General features: G+C 45.3%; 2 protein-coding genes across 6 annotated transcripts in view; both read left to right on the forward strand.

Annotated features, from left to right (window-relative positions):
• The first annotated feature begins 4,078 nt into the window (after nt 1–4,078).
• On the forward strand, nt 4,079–26,347 carry SMAGP (small cell adhesion glycoprotein). 2 transcript variants are annotated; one of them, XM_019947201.3, is made up of 4 exons: nt 4,079–4,146; nt 5,049–5,120; nt 24,599–24,679; nt 25,589–26,347. In XM_019947201.3, exons 2-4 carry the CDS (start codon nt 5,087–5,089, stop codon nt 25,765–25,767), a joined length of 294 nt encoding a protein of 97 aa, XP_019802760.1. In that variant the 5' UTR covers nt 4,079–4,146; nt 5,049–5,086; the 3' UTR covers nt 25,768–26,347. The 2 variants fall into 2 exon arrangements, with proteins under 2 accessions (XP_019802760.1, XP_019802764.1); XM_019947205.3 differs by lacking the exon at nt 4,079–4,146 and adding an exon at nt 4,290–4,357.
• The window catches only part of POU6F1 (POU class 6 homeobox 1), a 70,499-nt gene continuing 48,119 nt past the window's right edge, over nt 4,082–26,461 (forward strand). The window contains exons 1-2 of one of the 4 annotated variants that reach the window (XM_073788670.1): nt 4,082–4,146; nt 5,049–5,120. The gene's annotated coding sequence lies outside the window, so the exon portion shown is untranslated. Of the gene's footprint in view, nt 4,147–5,048; nt 5,121–24,598; nt 24,680–26,461 lie in introns of those variants that run through there. The other 3 variants (XM_073788671.1, XM_019947197.3, XM_073788672.1) reach the window with 3 other exon arrangements.

Genomic DNA, 26,461 nt, shown 5'->3' on the forward strand with positions numbered 1-26,461 from the left:
GAGCTGTATCTAGTGCCTACAGTTTGGTACTCAGTGTAAATAAGGATCTGAGCAGGATGGAAGAAGAAAGAGAACTCCAAGTGAAGGGAAAGGATATATGGTATAGATACAAAGTATAATGGAAATGGTATGGAAGTTCGAGTCAGAAGTCTTGGATTCAAGTCCTATCGTGTGCTTCTGTGAAAAGATTAAAAACTAACTTTGAAGTCCTGCCACCCTGATAAACATGCACACATATGCAAGCACTCACTCATCCATCTTTGCTTTTGTTTCTGGGGGTGATGGATGATGTCACTGTTGATTCAGTCATTCAGCAAGAATGTATTGAGTGCTCTGCCAAGCACTGTACTAGGTACTAGAGAAATAATGATGAGGAGAAAAAGAACGTTATAGAGACAGAATACTGAGCAGGGAGCAGACAGGCTGGATTTAGCAATGAGTGAGAGGAGACGTGATGAAGACTGAAGTTTTAAGGAATTATTCTAGGTTAGGCGAGAGAGACTAGAATTTGGTGCCATTTCCTGAAGTGGTGACTGTAGGAGGAAGTGCATTATATGTGAGTTTTCTCGTTGCAACCACCAAACTGGCACAGTTAAGCAGTAAAGGATACGTTCGAAGGATACTACGCAGCTCATAGAACTGAAAACAACCAGGCTGCAGAAAGAACCCTTGGATGTCTGTAGCAGGAACATGTGGACTGCCCCTCCAGGCAGCTGTCATTGGAAGACTCAGCTTCAGCTGCCTCCTGCCACTGTGTCCTTTCCAGATGCAGATTCCCTGGAGAAAGAATCTGACTGGCCCAGTTTGGGGGGAGGCATGTTAGGGTCTACAGTGACAGGAAGACCAGTGGTGGTGGTGGTGATATGGGGTGGGAGTAGGGAGGGGGGATTATGAAGAAGCACAAGGAAGCTTTTGGGGTGATAGAAATGTTCCTAATTTTGATTATGGTGATAGTTTAATGTGTATACCTGTGTCAAAACTGATCAAATTGTACCCTTTATGGGCAGTTTACTGGGTGTCCCATACAAACATTAACTTTTCAGTAGACATGTCCCTTAGGGAGCTGGTAATGCATATTTGTATTTAGGAGTCATTTTTCTAAGATCTAATCCTATTATTCTTCCATTTAAAAACTTTCAAAGGATCTCTACTGCTGTAATGGAGAGGAGGTTGCATATCCCCCTATAAAAGCCCTACTGCCTGTATTTTAATTCCTCTCCTAGAAGGCATCCCACTCCCGTGGCACTCAGTTACTGCTGGCAGTGATACTCAGAGCTAATGGAAGGGTCGGGGATATGCTAGGGATGCAGGCTCCTGGCTGTCCAAGGTCCTCCAGGACCTGCTTAGAGTACCCCTCCCAAGGCAAAACCCAGTTCAGGCCTTTTCTTTACCAGGCTTTCCCTGGCCCTCATCTCCTAGGAAACTGATCCTCTTTGGAGAGTGTGCCAGAGAGTACTTCTGGGGACTTATGGTCTGGTGGTGCGGAGATAAGCACTCAAGGTAACTGCTACAAAAGAGGCACAAATGAAGTGGAAAATTTGACTAAACTGTGAGACTGACACTTCATTTGCATATGGCCCTACTGGAGGCTCCAGGAAGATAGGGAAAAGGGCCAGTAAACGGGGCATGAGTAATAATTTTGCTTATCTAGGGTAGGTAGTCCCAGCTAGGGACCAGATTGTTTAATTTACAAAATAGTAAAGTTGTGGTTGGTCCAATGGTAGTGCATTAACAGAACTTATTAGACTAGGACTTAGAAGACTGCCATCCTGGCAGCAGTGCAAGACTGGGCTGAAAGATGATAAAATTGGGCAGAGATGAATATCTCTTATCCCCTGCCCTGAGGCCCCTGGAGGTCTGTTAACACAAGGATGGCTGTTCCAGTTTCTGAAGTTTAGCATTTAGTCTTTGGAGAACACTGGTAGCTCACCACCACTTGAGGCTTCATCCATCATCTCCCTGTATGCATCTCAATCTAGAATTAATTGCAGGAACATCACCCAGTCCCTGCCTTCCAGCAATGTGAAGGACAGTACTGACCGACTAGGTAAGATATCCAGAGAGTACTAGGAACAGCGCACATCCAGGATATATGGGACGCTCCAAAGAGCGAGTACATGATGCTTACAGTTTTGCTTATTTTATGCTAAGTTGGGTGCTGAGCATGTACGTATTGGATCCTGTTTTTCTGCATGTTCACACTTTAAAAATCAGTAGCATGTGCCTACAGGGTTAAAATCATGTACCAGCAAAACTTTTAAGGTTACATTTTAAACAAAAAAGATGCTTGTGAGAGACTATTAGCCGTCAAATTAAATTGTAAAAGTAACACAGCAAATCAGTATTCAGTTGGGCTGGATGGCCTACGAGAGTCTGTGGTTCTTAACAATCTTCAGACATAAAGGAATATGCCACGCGGGAGACTGACCCAGATAACAAGAAAAATCTCAACTTTTCTTGGAATTCATGGGCAGCTTGTCAATAAATGCAAGCAGTGGTCCACCTTTGCAACTTAACCGTTAGGATTTGAATTCCCTTTTCTCTTGGGTATTCTTTTATCTGAGGACTGGCCAGCCTTACCTTTTTATTAACTTACATCCACCTTGCCTACATGTTACTTTCTTTGCCTTTCTTGGTTGGATTGGTAGTTTTCCCACACGTGGGCTTTCTTCTTCCTCACTGATAACTGCTATGCCTTTAAAAATATATTCAAGTAAATGAATTTAGTTAATTTACTCTGTTTTTTCTGTTATTTTTTTTCCAACCACATAACATCTTTAGGAATGAAAGCAACTATGCTTTCTTTCTTTCCTTTCTTTCCTTCCTTCCTTCCTCCCTTCCTCCCTCCCTCCCTTCTTTTCTATCTTTCTTTCTTTGCTTTTTTTCTCACCCTGTGCCCCCATTCTCTGAGACTCTTTGTCTTTGTCTCCCAAATGAACATGCACAATTCCTGTCTCTATCGATCTATATAAATATTGATTCCCAAACCTAGAGACTGCCTCCCAGGAATAAGAAGCAGGGAAGTCTGTATCACTGGGAGGGAAGACAGAATAACCACAAGAGTTCTAACCCTAAACAGGAAGCCAAGATAACATTTACTGAGCACTTACTGTGTGCCAGGTAAGTTTCTAATGCTTTAAATGTATCAATATTAACTCATTCCATCCCCACAGTAGATACTGCCCCAGATAAATGAAACAAAACTAAGATCACACAGCAGAGCAGGTTCCAGAACCTGTGTTTATACTTTACATCCTTACTCATTGAGTTCCTCATTAATTTGGGAACGTTTCCTGCCAGAAAGAAGCGAGTCAGGAGGTGACTAAAGTATGGCATTAATTAGTAGTTAAACTGATGTGCTTCCCAGGTGCTAGAACCACGCTATGAAATGGCATGATTTTTCAGTCCCCCATTTCAGGGATGAGGGAACGGCTTTTAGAGATGTTAAGTAATTTGCCCAAAGTCACACAGCTAAGAAGCGGCGGGGCTGGGACTGTTTGAGTCCAAAGTCCACAACGCTCTTAACCTCTACACTACACTGCCTCAGATGAATTCGGGCAAGGAAGATCCGAATGGGGCAACGTTCCTCTCCCCACCTCACACCCCGCTCCCTGGCCCGGGGTGTGCCCACTAAGTTAGCTTATGTTCCAAGCTTCTGGATACAGACCTATTTACGTAAGTGATATGCAAACGCAAGTAAATGTAATTTTCCACATTTGCTGAAAATTCAAATAACGTCGATGGCGGGGAAAGCGGACAGATCCCATTAGCTCCGGGCTCACTCTGATCCCGTGCCCTCCGGTGCCTCGAGGCAGGCGGGGGAGGAAGCGGCTCCGGATGGAGAGTAAAGTGACAATCGGAGAAGGAAAAGCAGCCTTTCCTCCCGGGGGAGCTGAGGCGGCCCGGCGGGCAGAGGGAACCTGCAGAGGGCGGTTTCTCTCCTCTTTTCCTGTCCCACCCAGTCGGCCGCCCCCCCCCCCACCCCGCCCCCGGCCGGCCTGGGCAGCTAACTCTGAGCGTCTTTGCGCTGCTTCCTCAGGTCTGGGTCCCCGGCGGGTCCTCGCGGTGTCTGCGGTTCCCGCCCCCGTCGAGTTGAGCCGGACGCGCGGCGCCTGCCCTTCCCCTGAAGCCCGTCCGACTGGTAAGGTGAGCACGCGGAGGTGGGGACCCGGGCAGGGCCGAAGGGCCAGGCGAGCCCGGTCACCCACACTCACGCTGCAGCCGCCGCGGCCGCGTCAACAACTGAAACCGAGAGCGGCCGAGCTCGGGCCTCGGCTGGAGCCTCCCGTCGCGGCGCCTCGGAACCGGTGACCGGGACGGGCCGCCCTCGGAGCGCAGCTAGCCCTGCCTGGCGCGGGTAACGCAGGAGGGCTCTGGACCGGGGTCGGGGCGCGGGGGGCGGTGCCGCGGGCTCGAGCCCCGAGGTCCGCGGACGCGGCGAGGGCCCCAGGGTGCCAGAGTCTCGGCCGGGCCGGTGGTGGGCGGCCGTGGGGGCCCGGCCAGCGGGGCTCGGTGGACCGCGCGGACGTTGCAGCGGACGCCCGAGGGGGCACTGCGGGCGGAGGGCTGAGCCCTGACAACCGGCCGTCTCGGACGGGCCTGAGGGCGCCTGACGACCCTCCCTCCGGTGCCCGGCGCCTGGCTCCCCGGCCCGGCCCCGCCGCTGCCCCCGCGCCGGCCCCGAGCCTGGGCCGGGGGCCTCACCTCCCTGCGCTCTCCTGACACCTAGTGGACGGCTCCCCACAGACTGCGGGCTGGGAGAGAACTGGGGACCTGTTACCGCGCCTGGGTGAAACTGGGTCCGCTGCTAATTTGCGTACATTTACCTAACTTTCTCAGGCCTTGAGAAACCTCCTAGGTAAATGTGGTGGCCCAGTGAAAGGATCCCCAGATAGACGTTCAATAGGGCGGGGGTGGGGGTGGGGGGAGAGTTGGGGAAGGGACTCAGGAAAACCTGGCACCAAAGGCTTTCCTGGGATTTCCAGTCGTCTTCTGCCCCAGGCATGGGCCCATCCACCTCATCCCGCTCTTTGTCCCTCTTCCTACAGATCTGCACCTCCCTGCAGGTGCCCGTCCACCTGCCGAGATGACTAGCCTCCCAACCACGCCTTCTCCAGGAGGTAGGTGAAGGCCTTTCCCACTTAAACTGCCCCCCCCCCAGCCCAGTCCTGGAATTCCCTGAGCCCTCTGCCCAGGTGGGAAGACTCCCACTACTCTCCACCTGCCTCATACCAGGAAAGGTCCTGGGAGGAAGCAGAAGGGAACCAGCATGCACACTTTAGTGCAGTTTGAATCTGAAGTTTCATGGACCTGGACCAATTCCTGGTACTACTACTTAGAGCTTTGTGACCTTGTGACCTACCCTCTAAGCTCCAGTCTCATTTGTAAAACGGGGGAAATAGTACCTTATTTGTGAGGATTAAATAAGATAATCCCTGTAAAACACCTAGCACAGTATCTCATATCTAGCAAGCACTCAGTAACATTGGTTATTATTACTGGGTGCTTGTTAGAAAAGCCCACCTATTCCTAGAAAGGAATTCTGCGGCACGTGGGATCTTAGTTCCCCCACCAGGGATCGAACCCACGGTGCCCCCTGCTTTGGAAGTGCAGAGTCTTCACCCCTGGACTGCCAGGAAAGTCCCTCTGCCTGCTTTCTAATTCCACTCCTCTGATGATTCACTCCAGCATCAAAAATCCCTTGTTCCCCGGAACTATTGTTACCCTTGTTCCTTAGTCAGGGATCCCCCTCTTTCCCCTTCACGTTAAGAATGGATTCCCCCCAAAAAAAAGAGAATGAGTATGGATTCCTCCCTTTCATTTCATAACCAAGCTGAGCTGGACAAACCATCAGATACACATTGGTGGTTTTCATTACATGTTAATTAGGGTAAGGGAGGAACAAAACCTTGGTTGGTCTATACACCTTTGTTTCCATGTGCGGTCTCATTTGTCATTAGGACAGACATTCTCTGCTTTACTGATGTGGAAACAGGTGAGTGAGAACCCCAGGGGAAGTCAAAGGCAGTGTCCTCTGTGACTGGTGATGTAGCAATTCAGATCCTTAGTTGTCTGCTGGAGATAAGAAAAGGGAGAAATGGGCAGCCGTCTAGATTAGTTAGTACAGGCTTCATGAGTGGGGAAGGGATGGAGCCCTTACTCTTGAAGGATGGGTAAGGTTTATACAGGCAAAGAGGGGTGCAGCAGGGATTCCACATAAAGGTAGCGCCGCCACTTCTGAAACTACAGAGACTGTGCTTACCTTGGAGGGTATTCTGGGGGACAGGGCAGAGGACCTACAGAATAAACCTGCCTGTAGGGAAGAGAAGTGATGCTTGCTTGGGCAGCTGAGAAATTAGGACTTGGACAAAAGCAGAACTATATACGTTCTTTTTTAAATTTTGTGGTAAGATAAACATAATATAAATGTTACCATTTTGATTATTTTTTGGTGTACAGTTCAGTGGTATTAAATTTTGAGTGATATTCACATTGCTGTGCAACTGTTACCATCATCCATCTCCAGAACTTTTTCATCTTCCCAAACTGAAACTCTGTATCCATTAAATAATAACTCCTCATTCCCCGTTCCCCACAGCCCCTGGCTACCACCATTATACTTTCTATCTGTATAAATTTGACTAGGTACCTAGTATAAGTGTAATCATACAAAATTTGTCCTTTTGTGTCTGGCTTATTTCACTAGCATAGCATTTCCGAGGCTCATCCATTTTGTAGCATGTGTCAGAATTTCCTTCCTTTTTAAGGCTGAATAATATTATATATATATAATGTATATCATTTTGTTCATCCACTCATACATCAATAGATACTTGGGTTGCTTCCACCTTTTGGCTGTTGTGAATACTGCTGCTTGAACGTTGGTGTACAAATATCTCTTCGAGTCCCTGCTTTCAATTCTTTTGGGTATATACCCAGAAGTGTGGTAATTCTGTTTAAGTTTTTGAGGCACTGCCATACTGTTTCCCAGGGTAACTATACCATTTTACATTCTTACCAGCAATGCATAGGGTTCCAATTTCTCCACATCCTTGACAACACTTGTTATTTTCTGATTTTTTTTTTTTTTTTTGCGGTACGTGGGCCTCTCACTGTTGTGGCCTCTCCCGTTGCATAGCACAGGCTCCAGACGCGCAGGCAGAGCGGCCATGGCGCACGGGCCCAGCCGCTCCGCGGCATGTGGGATCTTCCCGGACCGGGGCACGAACCCGTGTCCCCTGCATCGGCAGGCGGACTCCCAACCACTGCGCCACCAGGGAAGCCCTATTTTCTGATTTTTAATAGTGGCCATCCTAATGGGTGTGAATGGTGTCTCATTGTGGTTTAGATTTACATTTCCCTAATGATGAGTGACGTTGAACATCTTTTCATGTGTTTATTGGCAACTGTATATCTTTTGGAGAAATGTCTATTCAAGTCCTTGCCCATTTTTCAATTGTCTGGTTTTGTTGTTGTTGAGTCATGTATTTACATTTTCAACCCAACAAACGACATGAGTGGAGTGGTATTTTAGGACATATCGTATAGTCCCCTACCCACTGGGTCCAAGCAAATGTAAGTTCAGGGACAGAAATGGAGAAATTACAGACAGGGTGAGGACTTGTACTTTGAAGAATGGGATCATTGAAGGTCTTGCATGTCTCTTCCCCACCTCCCTCTCACATCCCTTTGCCCCAATCTATAAAGATCTCCTAAAGGAGATATCCTTCAAGAGGGCTGAAAGTGAGGGCCACATTAGAACTTTCAGGGGCCCTTGGCACTTTTGCCTTTGTGGGCCCATTCCTCCATTTAAAAAGGTAATGTGTTAAAAATTGTATTTTACAACTATGTTGGTATAAGGAAGAATACAATATTAATATACAATAAAATCATTAATGGTTATATTTATAATTGATTGATATAACAATATTATAATTTCCTTGACATAAACATTCAATTTTTTTCTTCTGATTTTAAAAGAAATTAAGATCACTAAAAAACATTTTCATGGGCCCCTGGAAGTATGGTGGACCCTAGGCGCGTTGCCTGCTGTGCCTAGTGCATAAGTTGCCCTCTTGGAAGGAGAGTGGGGTGGAATAGGCATTGTCCGCTCTGCCCACCCCACTGGGTAAAGCCCATCCCTTGCCATGTAGTCACACTAGCTACATCCTAGGTTGTCCTCACTCTAGGTTAGACGCTCAGTGTTGTTCATCTCGCTTATTCCTCATCACAACCCTGTGAGCACGTTTCATTCTCATTTTACAGAAGCAAAAACTGAAGTTCAGGGAAGTTAAGAAATTTTCAGAGGTTAGGAAATTCTCGCAGGGTCACGCAGCTACTAATGGCAGAGGCAGGGTATTGTGCCAAGTCCTGTATTCTTTCCGTCATGGTATACTGCTCTCAGCCACTCTACCCCATGGCAGGGGCACATGAAAGAGAAGGAAGGAGAAAGGGAGCAGAATTCCAGGGCGGGTTCCCATGGAAAGGAGAATTGGGGGAGCCGCCCTTTTCTGGGCAGGGCTAGAGCAAATAAATAGGTTGTCAGACTCAGGTGGCAAAGGATCTGATGCCTCAGTGATAAGAGATTTAGCCCAGGAACAAGGGCCACAAACAAACCAACAGGTATCTAGGTTAACAAAAAAAAAAAAGGTGAGTGAGCCAGATAGATCTTGAAGTTCATTTGCTGTAGGTTAGGGTTTGGGTGGAGCCTCAAATCTCAAATCTTGTGGTCCTCAGCCCCAGGCCTCCCTCCTTAAAGAAAATGCGTGCTACAGTCTTTCTAAGCCTGAGAAGGGAAGGAGCAAAGTAACATTCTTTTTTTTTTTTAAATATTTCTTCTTTCCTTAGTATATTGCCTTTCTTATTTATTTATTTAGGCTGCGCTGGGTCTTGGTTGTGGCACACGGGATCTTCATTGAGGCATGCAGGACCTTTTAGTTGCGGTGGGCAGACTTATTAGTTGCGGCATGCAGACTCATAGTTGAGGCATGCATGCGGGATCTAGTTCCCTGACCAGGGATCGAACCCAGGCCCCCTGCATTGGGAACACGGAGTCTTACTCTCTGGACTTCCAGGGAAGTCCCCAAAGTAACATTCTTACTCCTTTGTTTGGAAGAGGAGACAGGAGAGAAATGGGGTAGGAACAGGAGATAATGGGAAAGCTGTAAACCATTTCCCCTCTTGTATGCCATGTTTCCTGAACTTAGTTTACTTCGCTGTTGTTGTTCTTTCATTACAAAGCCATTACATGCCTCTCAGGGAATAACCTTCTAGACTTTTTCGATGTGTGTGTGTATATATATATATATGTTTATAGTTCTATTTTATTTTACTTTTTAAAAAATTTATTTATTTATTTTTGGCTGCGTTGGGTCTTCATTGCTGCGCGTGGGCTTTCTCTAGGCATGCAGGCTTCAGTAGTTGTGGTTCACGGGCTCTAGAGCGCAGGCTCAATAGTTGTGACACACGGGCTTAGTTACTCCACAGCATGTGGGATCTTCCTGGACCAGGGCTCGAACCCGTGTCCCTGGCATTGGCAGGTGGATTCTTAACCACTGCGCCACCAGGGAAGCCCTACTTCACTTTTTTTTTACAAACATGTAATCATATAACACATACTGCCCTAGCAATTTGCTTTTTTCGTCTAACCATATATTCTGTCCCAGTAATTGCAGATCTACCACATTCTTTTTAACAACTGTGTACTATTTCCAGAATGAATGACCTGTCATTTATTTAATCATTCCTCTGCTGATAGACATTCAGATATGTGTCACTCTTGCAAACAGTGCTTTAGTGAACACCCATCCTGCAATAAAACTCTGAGAACCAAACCCAGTGGACACATCAACAAAATGTTTAGCTGGAGGCAGAGCAGGGATGGTTCCAGAAGTTGCAAAGAACCTTGAAGTGAGGAGATAGATTTAAAGCCCGGCTGGGCCAACCACTGAGTGACGGTGGGCTGGTTGACGAAGCTTGCTGAGCTACCTCAATTTTCTGGCTTGTACATAATGATAATACCAACCCTACTTACATCACATTCTTGGGGTAGAGATAAAATAATGTATGTTTTGCAAACTGTAAGTCACAAATATAGATTATCGTTCTGATACTTAAAGCCCGAAGGCTCCAGCTCCTTAGCTCGGACACCCTGTGACTTTTAGTCTGAGAAAAGCTCTTCTGGGTGGAGTAGAATTCAAATTCTTGATTTTTTTTTTTTTTTTTTTTTTGGCCTTGCTGCGTGGCATGCAGGATCTTAGTTCCCCGACCAGGGATCGAACCCATGCCCCCTGCAATGGAAGCACGGAGTCTTACACACTGGACCACCAGGGAAGTCCCTGATTTTTTTTTTTGGCGGTACGAGGGCCTCTCACTGTTGTGGCCTCTCCCGTTGTGGAGCACGGGATCTGGACGTGCAGGCTAAGCGGCCATGGCTCACAGGCCTAGCCGCTCTGCAGCATGTGGGATCTTCCCGAACCGGGGCACGAACCCGTGTCCCCTGCATCGGCGGGCAGACTCTCAACCACTGTGCCACCAGGGAAGCCCCCCTGATTTATTAAAAGTTTTTATTGGACTATAGTTGATTTACAATGTTGTATTAGTCTATGCTGTACAGTAGAGCGAATCAGTTATACATATACACATATCCACTCTTTTTTAGATTCTTTTAAATTTTTGATTTTTTAATAGACATTTTATTTTGGAATAATTTTAGATTTATAGAAAAGTTGCAAAAATAGTACAGAGAGTTTGTATACCCTTCAGCCATGTTTCCTCAAATGTCATTTGGTACATTTGACGTCGATAGAGATGGCCACAATACATTTGTGAAGACCAGGAAATTAACATTGGTATGATACTGGGTTTTTTTAATGCATTATTCTTTTTATTTTTATTTATTTTTAAAATATTTATTTATTTATTTTGGCTGTACTGGGTCTTAGTTGCGGCATGCGAGATCTTCATTGTGGCATGTTTAGTTTCAGCATGAGGACTCTTAGTTGCGGCATGCATGTGGGATCTAGTTCCCCGACCAGGGATCGAACCCACATCCCCTGCATTGGAAGGTGGATTCTCAACCACTGGACCACCCGAGAAGTCTCCAGAATCGCACCGCTTTCTCACGGGACTGCTGCTAGACCCAGCCAGTGCCTTTGTGCAAACTAGAAAAAGACTCCCCCCTATGGGTGGATTCAGCTGTGCCCACGTGCTGGGTATAATCTGCTTCTCCTGTCTCTACCTTCCCACAGCCCGTTGTCCACACGCAAAGAGATCCTTTAAAACTCTGTTTCTGTTTCAATTACCTATTGCTGTGTAACAAACCACGTCAGCCCTTAGTGAATTAAAACAACAGCAATTTATTATTTCTCACCATTCTGGGAGTTGGCTGGGCACTCCTCTGCTGTTTTCACCCCTGCTCACTCATGCAGCTGCAATCTGCTGGAAGGTCCACTGGGCTAGAAGGTCCAAAATGACCTCCATCACATGTCTACCAGTTGGTACTGGCTGTTGGCTGAGCTGGGGATGCCTCAGTTTTCCTCCATGTGGCCTGTTATCCTCCAGTGAGCCAGACTGGTCTTCCTTACAACATAGTGGTCTCCGTGTTTCAAAAGGACAGTCTTTGGAATTTCAGGCCCCACCCTAGACTTGATGAACCATAGTATGTATTTTTTTTTCACTATTTTATTTTATTTTTATTTTATTTTTTTATTTTTGGCTGCGTTGGGTCTTTGTTGCTGCGTGCGGGCTTTCTCTAGTTGCAGTGAGTGGGGGCTACTCTTTGTTGTGGTGCGCAGGCTTCTCATTGCGGTGGCTTCCCTTGTTACAGAGCATGGGCTCTAGGCGTGCGGGCTTCAGTAGTTGTGGCACATAGGCTCAGTAGTTGTAGCTCATGGGCTCTAGAGCGCAGGCTCAGTAGTCATGGCGCACGGGCTTAGTTGCTCTGCGGCATGTGGGATCTTCCCGGGCCAGGGCTCGAACCCGTGTCCCCTTCATTGGCAGGCAGATTCTTAACCACTGCGCCACCAGGGAAGCCCCTATAGTCTGCATTTTAACAAGCTCCCTAGGAGATTCTTATGCACTGCAGAGTTTGAGAAGCACCCCTTTGAAATGTAAATCAGTCTCTGCTCAAAAACCTCTAAAATGGTTGCATCTCACTCACTGAAAAAGCCAAAGGCCTTCCATGACCTTCAACACCCCTCTTATACAGCCCCCTCGACTTCACCTGCTCCTCCGCTCCCCCTTGCTCCTTCCAAGTGACCTCCATGATGTACCTTTAACATGCTGAGCCTGTGACGGCCCCAGGTGCTTTCCAATATTATTTGATGGCCCTACCTTGAACTTACTGTTCCCTCTGCCTGGAATGTTCCTCTCCCATGTCTCCTCATGGCTGCCTCCCTCTCCTTCTATAGGTGTTTATTTTATTCAAGTCACCTCGTCAGGGACACTCCCTGACCACCCCTATCCACATCCCAACTCCTTATCCCCCTTCCTGATTTTATTTTCTGTATGGTACTAACCAACGTCTAATATAGTATATCTTTTACTTCTTTAACCTGTCCATTGTCCATCTTCCCCCCTCACGATGTAAATTGTATGACAAAATGTTTTTTCTTTAAGTTGTGGTAAAATTATACATAACATAAAATTTACCTTTTTTGGGGCTTCCCTGGTGGCTCAGTGGTTGAGAATCTGCCTGCTAATGCAGGGGATACGGGTTCAAGCCCTGGTCTGGGAGGATCCCACATCCCGCGGAGCAACTAGGCCCGTGAGCCACAACTACTGAGCCTGCGCGTCTGGAGCCTGTGCTCCGCAAAAAGAGAGGCCGCAATAGTGAGAGGCCCACGCACCGCGATGAAGAGTGGCCCCCGCTTGCCACAACTAGAGAAAGCCCTCGCACAGAAACGAAGACCCAACACAGCAAAAATAAATTAATTAATTAATAAAATCCTACCCCCAACACCTTAAAAAATAAAATTTTACCTTTTTTTATTGCATTTTATTTTTTTTCGAATTTTATTTTTTATTTTTTTATACAGCAGGTTCTTATTAGTTATCTATTTTATACATATCAGTGTATACATGTCAATCCCAATCTCCCAATTCATCACACCACCACATCCCCGCCCCCCTGCTTTCCCACCTTGGTGTCCATCCGTTTGTTCTCTACATCTGTGTCTCAATTTCTGCCCTGCAAACCTGTTCATCTGTACCGTTTTTCTAGATTCCACATATATGCATTAATGTATGATATTTGATTTTCTCTTTCTGGCTTACTTCACTCTGTATGACAGTCTCTAAGTCCATCCACGTCTCTATATGACCCAATTTCGTTCCTTTTTATGGCTAATATTCCATTGTATATATGTACCACATCTTCTTTATCCATTTGTCTGTCGATGGGCATTTAGGTTGCTTCCATGACCTGGCTATTGTAAATACCGCTGCAATGAACGTTGTGGTGCATGTGTCTTTTTTTTTTTTTTTTGCAGTACATGGGCCTCTCACTGTTGTGGCCTCTCCCGTTGTGGAGCACAGGCTCTGGACGCGCAGGCTCAGCGGCCATGGCTCACGGGCCTAGCCGCTCCCGGCATGTGGGATCTTCCCAGACCAGGGCACGAACCTGTGTCCCCTGCATCGGCAGGCGGACTGTCAACCACAGCGCCACCAGGGAAGACCCCCTGCATGTTTCTTTTTGATTTACGGTTTTCTCTGGGTATATGCCCAGTAGTGGGATTGCTGGGTCATATGGTAATTCTATTTTTAGTTTTTTAAGGAACCTCCATACTGTTCTCCATAGTGGCCGTATCAATTTACGTTCCCACCAACAGTGCAAGAGGGTTCCCTTTTCTCCACACCCTCTTCAGCATTTGTTGTTTGTAGATTTTCTGATGATGCCCATTCTAACTGGTGTGAGGTGATACCTCACTGTAGTTTTGATTTGCATTTCTCTAATAATTAGTGATGTTGAGCAGCTTTTCATGTGCCTCTTGGTCATCTGTATGTCTTCTTTGGAGAAATGTCTATTTAGGTCTTCTGCTCATTTTTTGATTGGGTTGTTTGTTTTTTTAATACTGAGCTGCATGAGCTTTTATATATTTTGGAGATTAATCCTTTGTCCACTGATTAGTTTGCAAATATTTTCTCCCATTCTGAGGATTGTCTTTTCGTCTTGTTTATAGTTTCCTTTGCTGTGCAAAAGCTTTTAAATTTCATCAGGTCCCATTTGTTTATTTTTGCTTTTATTTCCATTACTCCGGGAGGTGGGTCAAAAAAGATCTTGCTGTGATTTATGTCAAAGAGTGTTCTTCCTATATTTTCCTCTAAGAGTTTTATGGTGTCCAGTCTTACATTTAAGTCTTTAATCCATTTTGAGTCGATTTTTGTGTATGGTGTTAGGGAGAGTTCTAATTTCATTCTTTTACAAGTAGCTGTCCAGTTTTCCCAGTACCACTTATTGAAGAGACTCTCTTTTCTCCATTGTATATCCTTGCCTCCTTTGTCATAGATTAGTTGACCATAGGTGTGTGGGTCTATCTCTGGGCTTTCTATCCTGTTCCAAACAACTATATTTCTGTTTTTGTGCCAGTGCCATATTGTCTTGATGACTGTAGCTTTGTAGTAGAGTGTGAAGTCAGGGAGTCTGATTCCTCCAGCTCTGTTTTTTTTTTCCCTAAGATTGCTTTGGCTATTCGGGGTCTTTTGTGTCGCCACACAAATTTTAAGATTTTTTGTTCTAGTTCTGTAAAACATGCCATTGGTAATTTGATAGGGATTGCACTGAATCTGTATATTGCTTTGCGTAGTGTAGTCATTTTCACAATATTGATTCTTCCAATCCAAGAACATGGTGTATTTCTCCATCTGTTTGTGTCATCTTTGATTTCTTTCATCAGTGTCTTATAGTTTTCGGAGTACAAGTTTTTCAACTCCTTAGGCAGATTTAGTCCTAGGTATTTTATTCTTTTTGTTGTGATGGTAAATGTGAGTGTTTCATTAATTTCTCTTTCTGATTTTTTGTTGTTGATGTATAGGACTGCCAGAGATTTCTGTGCAGTAATTTTGTATCCTGCAACTGTACTAAATTTATTGATTAGCTCTAGTAGTTTTCTGGTAGCATCTTTAGGATTGTCTATGTATAGCATCATGTCATCTGCAAACAGTGACAGCTTTACTTCTTTTCCAATTTGTATTCCTTTTATTTCTTTTTCTTCTCTGATTGCCATGGCTAGAACTTCCAAACCTATGTTGAATAATAGTGGTGAGAGTGGACATCCTTGTCTTGTTCCTGGACTTAGAGGAAATGCTTTCAGCTTTTCACCATTTAGAATGATGTTTGCTGTGGGTTTGTCATATATGGCCTTTATTATGTTGAGGTAGGTTCCCTCTGTGCCCACTTTCTGGAGAGTTTTTATCATAAATGGGTGGTGAATTTTGTCAAAAGCTTTTTCTGCATCTATTGAGATGATCATATGGTTTTTATTCTTCAATTTGTTAATATGGTGTATCACATTGATTGGATTGCTTATATTGAAGAATCCTTGGATCCCTGGGATAAATCCCACTTGGTCATAGTATATGATCCTTTTAATGTGTTGCTGGATTCTGTTTACTAGTATTTTGTTGAGGATTTTTGCATCTATATTCATCAGTGATATTGGTCTGTAATTTTCTTTTTTTGTAGTATCTTTTTCTGGTTTTGGTATCAGGGTGACGGTGGCCTCATAGAATGAGTTTGGGAGTGTTCCTTCCACTGCAATTTTTTGGAAGAGTTTAAGAAGGAAGGGTGTTAGCTCTTCTCTAAATGTTTGATAGAATTCACCTGTGAAGCCATCTGGTCCTGGACTTTTGTTTGTTGGAAGATTTTTAATCACAGTTTCAATTTCATTACTTGTGATTGGTCTGTTCATATTTTCTATTTCTTCCTGGTTCAGTCTTGGAAGGTTATACCTTTCTAAGGATTTGTCTGTTTCTTCCAGATTGTCCATTTTATGGGCATAGAGTTGCTTGTAGTAGTCTCTTAGGATACTTTGTATTTCTGCAGTGTCCATTGTAACTTCTCCTTTTTCATTTCTAATTTTATTGATATGAGTCTCTCCCTCTTTTTCTTGATGAGTCTTGCTAAAGGTTATCAATTTTGTTAATCTTCTCAAAGAACCACCTTTTAGTTTTATTGATCTATGCTATTGTTTTCTTTGTTTCTATTTCATTTATTTCTGCTCTGATCTTTATGATTTTCCTTCTACTAACTTTGGGTTTTGTTTGTTCTTCTTTCTCCAGTTCCTTTAGGTGTAAAGTTAGACTGTTTATTTGAGTTTTTTCGTGTTTTGTTTTTTTTTTTTTAGCGGTACACGGGCCTCTCACTGTTGTGGCCTCTCCTGTTGTGGAGCACAGGCTCCGGACTCGCAGGCTCAGCGGCCATGGCTCATGGGCCCAGCCGCTCCGCAGCATGTGGGATCTTCCTGGACCGGGGCACAAACCCGTGTCCCCTGCATCAGCAGGCAGACTCTCAACCACTGCACCACCAGGGAAGCCCTTTTGTGTTTCTTGAGGTAGCATTGTATTGCTATAAACTTCCCTCTTAGAACTGCTTTTGCTGCATCCCATAGGTTTTGGATCGTCGTGTTTTCATTGTCATTTGTCTCTAGGTATTTTTTTATTTCCTCTGATTTCTTCAGTGATCTCTTGGTTATTTAGTAACATATTGTTTAGCCTCCATTTGTTTGAGTTTTTTACGTTTTTTTTCCCTGTAATTTATTTCTGTCTCATAGCATTGTGGTCGGAAAAGCTGATTGATAATGATTTCAATTTTCTTAAATTTACTGAGGCTTGATTTGCAACCCAAGATGTGATCTATTCTGGAGAATGTTCCATGTGCACTTGAGAAGAAAGTGTAATCTGCTGTTTTCGGATGGAATGTCCTGTAAATGTCAATTAAATCTTTCTGGTCTATTGTGTCATTTAAAGCTTATGTTTCCTTGTTAATTTTCTGTCTGGATTATCTGTCCATTGGTGTAAGTGGGGTGTTAAAGTCCCCCACTATTATTGTGTTACTGTCGATTTCCTCTTTTATAGCTGTTAGCAGTTGCCTTATGTATTGAGGTGCTCCTATGTTGAGTGCATATATATTTATAATTGTTGTATCTTCTTCTTGGATTGATCCCTTGATCATTATGTAGTGTCCTTGTCTCTTGTAACAGTCTTTATTTTAAAGTCATTTTATCTGATATGAGTATTGCTACTCCAGCTTTCTTTTGATTTCCATTTGCATGGAATATCTTTTTCCATTCCCTCACTTTCAGTCTGTATGTGTCCCTATGTCTGAGGTGGGTCTCTTGTAGACAGCATATATATGGGTCTTGTTTTTGTATCCATTCAGCGAGCCTGTGTCTTTTGGTTGGAGCATTTAATCCATTCACGTTTAAGGTAATTATCGATATGTATGTTCCTATTACCATTTTCTTTTTTCTTTTTTTTTTTTTTTTTTTGCGGTATGCCGGCCTGTCACTGCTGTGGCCTCTCCCGCTGCAGAGCACAGGCTCCGGATGCACAGGCTCAGCAGCCATGGCTCACGGGCCCAGCAGCTCCGCGGCATGTGGGATCCTCCCGGACCGGGGCACAAACCCGTGTCCCCTGCATCGGCAGGCAGACTCTCAACCACTGCGCCACCAGGGAAGCCCCTATTACCATTTTCTTAATTGTTATGCTTTTGTTTCGGTAAGTCCTTTTCTGCTCTTGTGTTTCCCACTTAGAGAAGTTCCTTTAGCATTGTTATAGAGCTGGTTTAGTGGTGCTGAATTCTCTTAGCTTTTGCTTGTCTGTAAAGCTTTTGATTTCTCTTTTGAATCAGAATGAGATCCTTGCCGGGTAGAATAATCTTGGCTGTAGCTTCTTCCCTTTCATCACTTTAAACATATTGTGCCACTCCCTTCTGGCTTGTAGAGTTTCTGCTGAGAAATCAGCTGTTAACCTTAAGGGAGTTCCCTTGTATGTTATTTGTCGTTTTTCCCTTGTTGCTTTTAATAATTTTTCTTTGTCTTTAATTCTTGTCAATTTGATTAATATGTGTCTTGGCGGGCTTCCCTGGTGGTGCAGTGGTTGGGAGTCCGCCTGCTGATGCAGGGGACGCGGGTTCATGCCCCGGTCCGGGAAGGTCCCACATGCCACGGAGCAGCTGTGCCCATGAGCCATGGCCACTGAGCCTGCGCGTCCAGAGCCTGTGCTCCACAACGGGAGAGGCCACAACACTGAGAGGCCCGCGTACCGCAAAAAAAAAAAAAAAAAAAAATGTGTCTTGGCATGTTTCTCCTTGGGTTTATCCTGCCTGGGACTCTCTGTGCCTCCTGGACTTGGGTGGCTATTTCCTTTCCCATGTTAGGGAAGTTTCGACTATAATCTCTTCAGATATTTTCTCGGGTCCTTTCTCTCCATCTTCTCCTTCTGGGACCCCTATAATAAGAATGTTGGTGCGTTTAATACTGTCCCAGAGGTCTCTTAGGCTGTCTTCATTTCTTTTCATTCTTTTTTCTTTAATCTGTTCCATGGCAGTGAATTCCACCATTCTGTCTTCCACATCACTTATCCGTTCTTCTCCCTCAGTTATTCTGCTATTGATTCCTCTAGTGTATTTTTCATTTCAGTTATTGTATTTTTCATCTTTGTTTGTTTGTTCTTTAATTCTTCTAGGTCTGTGTTAAACATTTCTTGCATCTTCTAGATCTTTGCCTCCATGCTTTTTCCAAGGTCCTGGATCATGGATCATCTTCACTATCATGATTCTGAATTCTTTATCTGGAAGGTTGCCTATCTCCACTTCATTCAGTTGTTTTTCTGGAGTTTTATCTTGTTCCTTCATCTGGTGCATAGTCCTATGCCTTTTCATTTTGTCTATCTTTCTGTGAATGTGGTTTTTGTTCCACAGGCTGCAGGACTGTAGTTCTTCTTGCTTCTGCTGTCTGCCCTCTGGTGGATGAGGGTATCTAAGAGGCTTGTGCAAGCTTCCTGATGGGAGGTACTGGTGGTTAGTAGAGCTGGGTATTGCTCTGATGGGCAGAGCTCAGTAAAACTTTAATCTGCTTGTCTGCTGATGGGTGGGGCTGGGTTCCCTCCCTGTTGGTAGTTTGGCCTGAGGTGACCCACCACTGGAGGCTGCAGGCTCTTTGGTGGGGTTAATGGCAGACTCCGGGATGGCTCATGCCAAGGAGTACTTCCCAGAACTTCTGCTGCCAGTGTCCTTGTCCCCTCAGTGAGCCACAGCCACCCCCCACCTCTGCAGGAGACCCTCCAACACTAGCAGGTAAGTCTGGTTCAGTCTTCTATGGGGTCACTGCTCCTTCCCCCTGGGTCCTGGTGTGCACACTACTTTGTGTGTGCCCCGCAGGAATGGAGTCTCTGTTTTCCCCAGTCCTGTCAAAGTCCTGCAATCAAATCCTGCTGGCCTTCAAAGTCTTATTCTCTGGGAATTCCTCCTCTCGTTGCCGGACCCCCAGGTTAGGAAGCCTGATGTGGGGCTCAGAACCTTCACTCCAGTGGGTGGACTTCTGTGGTATGTGTTCTCCAGTTTGTGAGTCATCCACCCAGCGGTTATGGGATTTGATTTTATTGTGATTGAGCCCCTCCTACCATCTCACTGCGACTTCTCCTTTGTCTTTGGATGTGGGGTATCTTTTTTGGTGTGTTCCAGTGTCTTCCTGTCGATGATTGTTCAGCAGTTAATTGTGATTCCGGTGCTCTCACAAGAGGGAGTGAGCACACGTCCTTCTACTCCACCATCTTGACCCAATCCTAAAATTTACCATTTTAAAGGATACAGTTCAGTGGCATCGTGTACATTCACATTGTTGTGCAACCATCACCATCATCCCTCTCTAGAACTTTCTCATCATCCCAAACTGAAACTTGGTAGCCATTAAACAATGACTCCTCATTCTCCCCTCTTCCCAGCTCTTGATAACCACTGTCTGTCTCTATGAATTTGACTATTCTAGGTACCTCAGACAAGTGGAATCCTACGATATTTGTCCTTTTGTGACTGACTTATTTCAGTTAGCATGATGTCTTCAAAGTTCATCCACATAGTAGCACGTGTCAGAACGTCCTTCCTTTTTAAGACTGAATAATATTCCATTGTGTGTGTATATATATATATACCATATTTTGTCTATCTGTTCATCTGTTGATGGACATTTGAGTTGTTTCACTTTTTAGTTATTGTGAATAATGCTGCTGTGAATATTGGTGTACAAATATCTGTTTTGAGTTCCTGCTTTCATTTCTTTTGGATAGATGCTAAGAAGTAAAATTCCTGGATCCTATGATAATTCTGTGTAGTTTAAGGAACTGTGAAGGCATGAGTTTTTGCTTGTTGTGTTCACTAATCTATGCCCAGGACCTTGAACGGACCCTGGCACAAAGTACGCACTCTGTAAATACTTGTTGAATTAGCCTTTTAATTTCTCTGTCTGTGAAACTGGAACCTCAGTCTAAAAAGGCTGTGTGAAAAAAAAAAAAAAAAAGGCCGTGTGACTTGTCTGACCCAGCTTGCTCCTAGCGGTCTCACATTAACTCTTAATGCTTGTGGTTTCAAGTTCAGGACCCCCAAAGCAGTTCCTTATAACTCGTTCTAGAATTTTGCTGAGGAACTGTATCAATTTCACCAGTTGTTTACAGAATCCACCTCTTTCTGTGGCCCTTCAGGCTCCTGACCCCTCTGTCTTTCTCAGAAGCTCCTGTATCACCAAGAGCGATCCCATTGACATGTTCTTTCGGTGCCCTTGGCTGTCACTTGCCTGGATCCCTTTTAGATTAGCTTGGTGCTTTCTGGGTTGTGTCCCTTCTCTTGAGCTCACTTCCCCACATCACCAAGGCTCCTGCTCTCCTTCAGTGCAGAAATCATTCTCTTTGATAGGAGACAGAGGCAAAACGGGCTGGGAGAGTTCTAGTTTCTCTGTTACCTCCTACCTCTTAGCTTCGGGCCCAGGCAGCAAGCCTGGCCCGTTTCCTTGTTTTTGCTCCAAATATAACACTTTTTAAATTGTCCTTCCAATGTGTTTGCCACCTTGAGCTGTACAGAGCTTCCTGACACTATTCTTCTAAGTTTCTGCCTTTAACCTTTATGTGCATTTTCGAAAAGATTCACATTCTGAAATCACATTACTGGAAATGGTCTTACAGGAAAGACAGAATTGGGACAGAACACTCAAAACTTATGAAACTTTGTAATGAGAACCCTAAAAATACAACAGTCTGAATTAAAATACTGGCAGTTAAATCTCCACCAACATTGAACCTTGAATCCCTGTCTGTCCTAGACCCCCTGTGCCCTGGGAGTGTGCTTCCTCCTTTTAGAAGTTGGTTCCAGAGAGACTTAACTTTCAACAGAGATTATTTTCATCAAAAATAAAAATCTGATGTAGGATCTGCCTTCTTCTAGTGTTTTCTCATAGAGGTAGATTTCATATAGAGGTAAATTTCTTCCATGGCTCTGCCTTCTTCTAATGTTTTTGTATAGAAGTAATTTTTTTTGGTACCTCCTTCATTTGTACTTACTGCATCACCAGATGGCTTAGTATAAGTGGAAACCAACTGATAACTGCGTCCAAGGAAGGTACTTCTAGTGCATTTTATGTTTCTTAAGGTCCTTATTGATGAAATGTACTCTTGAGTTGTAGAAAGCTTGAGGTTGCATATGAACCAACGTGACTGATATCATTCCCTGCTGCCCAGTCGCCTGTGAGCAAGTTCACATTAAAGGAGAGCTCTTTGTAATGCAACGGTCTGTATTCGATTGTGCTCCTCTGGTGTTTCTTCCGCAACTGTCCGTATCTTGTAAAACCTCGCACTCTTGGAAAGCTCGTTGTGCTGCCTCATAGTTATCTTTTGTTACCTTTTCCTCGTTTTCCCTATTGGAAAAAAAAGAAAAGGACAGTGGTAGGAAGGCTTAGTATAAATACCTTGGGCTTTGGAGGGGCTAGTCCTGGATTCAGATCTTGGCTGCATCCACTGTTCCTTCATGTGTAATACGAGGGATGTCACTTAACTCTTCCCGGGCCTCAGGGTCCACATGGGCAAATAAGAACACCTGCTGTGAAGTGATTGGAATTCTAAGGATTAATAATTATGTATACGAAATGCCCAGCACAAAGCAGGGACTTAGCCAATGGCAGCTGTTATAATTGGGATTATTTGCAGAATTTCCCAACTAGGAATCATCTACCCTCCTGGATTCCCTTTCCGAGGACTCATACATATCTGTTCTCTGAAGCCTCACTAAAATTCAGCTCCATGGTTGGGTCCTTGGTGAGCCTCATCACTGCTGCTTGCCCAGCATCTATGACAGTGCCCCTGGCACGTGGTAGGTGCAAACTAAATTCTTGTTGATCGATTGAATCTTACTCATCTTTCTATTGAAGCTTCTGTACATACATTATTCTTCTCGGTGCTTTGTGTATCGTAAGTTCTCAAATGTTTAAGAAAGACAAAACTGAGAGCAGCTGTGTAGAACTCTAGATCAATGGTGGGAAGACGGTGTGCAGCCCCAGGACATTTGGGGGAGGAAAGCATGCGTGGTGAGGGGCAGCAGTCTGAAGCAGTGATCAGGTGGATAAACTTCAGGCCTTGTCTTTGATGGAAGTCACAGTATAATCTCAGAAGTGACAGCCCATCCCTTTGGCTGTACTCTGTTTGTTAGAACCTAGTCACTGGGTCCAGCCGACACACGGGGAGAGGGGCTTACACAAGGATGTAAACACCAGGAGGTGGGAACCATTGGGATTCATCTTAGAAGCTGCCTACCACACTCCTGTTTTACGCATGGGAGAGAAACTGAGGCTCGGAGAGGTTTGGTAACTTCCTCAAGGTTACCTAGGACTATGCTGGGGCAGGATTCAAACCTAGAGCGGCTTTCCCTTTTAATGATGCTTGCCTGTGCGTTTTCTCATTTAGCCTTTGCAATAGCCCTGCAGAGTTGGTTAATATAGTTCCTACTGGTTACAGATGAGAATGGATGGATGAATCGGGAGATGTAACCATTTGCCCGAAGCCACAAAGTAGCTGACTGTATCACTGCTCCTAAAGAAAGAGTGGAGAAGGGTTTGGCCTGGCCCTGGGAGCGGGGTGGTGATCCAGGCAGCCCACATCTGCTTTTCCTGTGGCAAGACCAGGACGGTTCAACAGGCCTCCCCTGGCCTGTGTGAGAAGGTCTTTCAACACCGCTGACCCCTCTTGGCACTGCTCCCAGGCTCACCAGACCACCGCTAGTGACTGAATTTCCCTTGTCCTGGATGGCATCCTGAAGGTGTCAGGCGAGAGACAGGAATCAGGCTCACGCCCTGTGCTCCAGCCACACTGGCCTTTGGGTCCTCTCATCTCGGAGCTTTGATCCAGGCTCTTCCCTCTGCCTAGAATGTGCCCCACCTCCCGCCCCTTTCACTCTGTAAACTCCTACCCCTGCTTCGGCCCCCAGCTCAAATCCTGCTTCCTGGGGAGGCTGTTTGTGCTGGAAGACTAGCTCAGGCCCCTCTGCCACATGCCCTCCTAAGCTCCCAGATGTTGCCTTTGCCATACGTATCATAGTTCTTAACTGTGAACTTGCTGTGGTGGAGGCTGAGCTCGGGGAAGGTAGACCATGTCTGTTCTGCTTGCCCCCACTGTGCCTGGAACACACCTGGAAGAGAGTAGAGAGTTAATGAGTGCTGCTATTGTTATTTATTGAATGAATACTGAGATGCCTCCTGTGGGTGATTTTAGGGTCAGTCAGACTGCTTTCCCCAGGATACCTCTGTCCTGCAGTAACTAACCTTTTCAAACCCCTACACTAAAATGCTAACTAGGAGAGAATGGAAGGCTTCCTGACTTCTTTTGGAAACACTTAGGAGTCTGGGTAGTGACTTTAGGAGTGGGACTTTCAGGCTCTGAAGGACAGATAGACCAATAGCAGAACGAGATATGGGATATATTTTAGGGTAGGAGAGGCCTTATTTCAGAACCTTTCAAATTGCAGGGCTTACTCTGGAAGCGTAGAAAAGGGTTTCATAAGGGAAGGAGCGTTATTTCATTATTAAAAAATAATGTTTACAAAGAGTTTGTAAAAACAGTGAAGAAATGCATGTGGCATATAATATAAATATATTGATATATACATGTATATACATTTATCATTTGATCTCATTTATGCAAAAATGTATTCCTAATAATAGCTTACCCTTATTGAATTACTTAATACATGTCGCAACGACCCTATAAAGTAGGTACTATTATCTCTGTTTTCCAGATGAGGATGCTGATGCACAGAGGGGTTAGGTAATTTTCTGAAGATCACACAGCTAGTAAAAGAGCTCAGATTGGAACCTCGTCAGTCAGCTCTAGAGCCCATACTTTAACCACTGTGTTAGAGAGAAATCCATCAAAATGTTTATCGTCTTTGGTGGTGGTTTGTTTTCTCCTCTATTCTCCCGGTTTTTCTATACAGATGTCCTATAGGAGTTAAATGACAAAAGTCTGAATAGGGAAGAAGGTGGGGTAGTGAAATTGAAGGACAAACATGTGTTTTAGAACAAAAGAATTCACCCCATTTCCTTTTCCACTTTGCTAAATTTTCCAGAAGAACTGATGGCCACCCCAATCCTACAGGCCACTGAGGCCCTGTCCCCAGAAGCTGAAGCCAGCACAGCACTCATTGCAGGTAACAGGCTCTGAGCCAAATCAAGGGACCTTCTGAGCTCAGGGGCTCTGTTGCTCCAGAGACAATGTGATAGACCAGGATTTTCCCTACATGGGAAAGCACCACAGATTAGAGACCAAATCCATTAATGGGCTCGTTTGGGCATGCAAGTTATATTACACACACACACACACAAGGTTATAAAAGACTCTCAGAGGCTTCGTGTAGAGGTACTGCCAGTAAATGACCGGTTGGGAGGTGGCCACAAACAGCTGCAGTGCATATGGGCACTACAGTTGAGTATGGGGGTAGGGATAAGGATGTGTGCAGCTTGTTGAGTGGGTGAGAAAGAGGATGGGAGGGATCAGAAACCCCTACAGGAGGCTATGAATTTTTTTTTTGCGGTACACGGGCCGCTCACTGTTGTGGCCTCTCCCGTTGCGGAGCACAGGCTCCGGACGTGCAGGCTCAGCGGCCATGGCTCACGGGCCCAGCCGCTCTGCGGCATGTGGGATCCTCCCGAACCAGGGCACGAACCCGCGTCCCCTGCATCGGCAGGCGGACTCTCAACCACTGCGCCACCAGGGAAGCCCGAGGCTATGAATTTTAAAACCCTTCCTGTTGGGATAAGCGATTTCCTGTTTCCCTCCTTCCTGTTTCTATCATAATCATCAGGAACTAGTTGAGAGGGAATTCAGTTTTGTCAGAAACCAAAAGCCTTGTGTCCCTAAGCACAAAGAGACTCCAGATGTCATGTACCAAGGAAGTCGGGCTTGGTGGGAGAATATGGATTTGGAAGTGGACGCTAGTTAACTTCAGCAGGAGGACCCTCACCAGGAGTGAGGGAATCGTCTAATGCAGGGGACCTTGTGAGTTACTGAGACGTCCTCAATCCTGAAACATCTCTGCATTTTCCCTCTCCTTTCCAAGTTGTTATCACAGTGGTCTTCCTCACCCTGCTCTCAGTCGTGATCTTGATCTTCTTTTACCTGTACAAGAACAAAGGCAGCTACGTCACCTACGAACCTGCAGAAGGCGAGCCCGGCGCCGTCCTCCAGATGGAGAGCAACTCAGCCAAGGGCAGGGAGAAGGAGGAATATTTCATCTAATGGTTCCCAGACCCCAAGGAGCTTATCCAGGCTTCAGTGCTAACATACAATTTATTAGGTGGAAGTTTTATCTGAAACCGGTGAGAAGCATCGATTGATATGGGCAGAACTGAGCTCCTTCTGGGACACAGGCACAAGTGCTAACATCACCGACGCCAGGGACCAGGGACACGAAGAAAGCTGCTCGTGACGTCTCTAGCCAGGCCTCTGTCATACAGCCGGTGCTTCTGGCTGACCACCGAGGTTGAGCTGTACCAGGCAACACTGGAGTATGTGCCCAGTCATCTTCACTTTTTCCACAGGTCGAAGGGAAGGAGGAGAGTTGGGGGTCACTGGATGCTCCTCTGTCCCATACCTGGTCACCTAGTGACAGCCCAAGTGGAAATAGTGTCCCATAGAAGTTCTTCCCAGAGGCCGGACACCACAGTGCAAGGCCAGGCCAGGAGGGCAGGAGACTGTGGAGACCTCTCTCGTGATGAACGTGCCACATCCCTTAATCTGAGCCCTTCCTTTCCATATTCCCAGCAAGCCAGACTTATGCTATTTTTCTCGGAATTAAAATCTTTCATTGATACAGAAATCAGATTCTCATGTGCAAGAAATAACTACCTTTACACTTTACCTTTGCTTAAACTTTGACAGTTTCTTTTGCTCACTTAACTCCTTTGCCTGTGTTCTCTCCCAAGCAAAGGGG

The sequence above is a fragment of the Tursiops truncatus genome, chromosome 11 (genome assembly GCF_011762595.2).
Source record: "Tursiops truncatus isolate mTurTru1 chromosome 11, mTurTru1.mat.Y, whole genome shotgun sequence".
In the NCBI taxonomy this organism is placed as follows: domain Eukaryota; kingdom Metazoa; phylum Chordata; class Mammalia; order Artiodactyla; family Delphinidae; genus Tursiops; species Tursiops truncatus.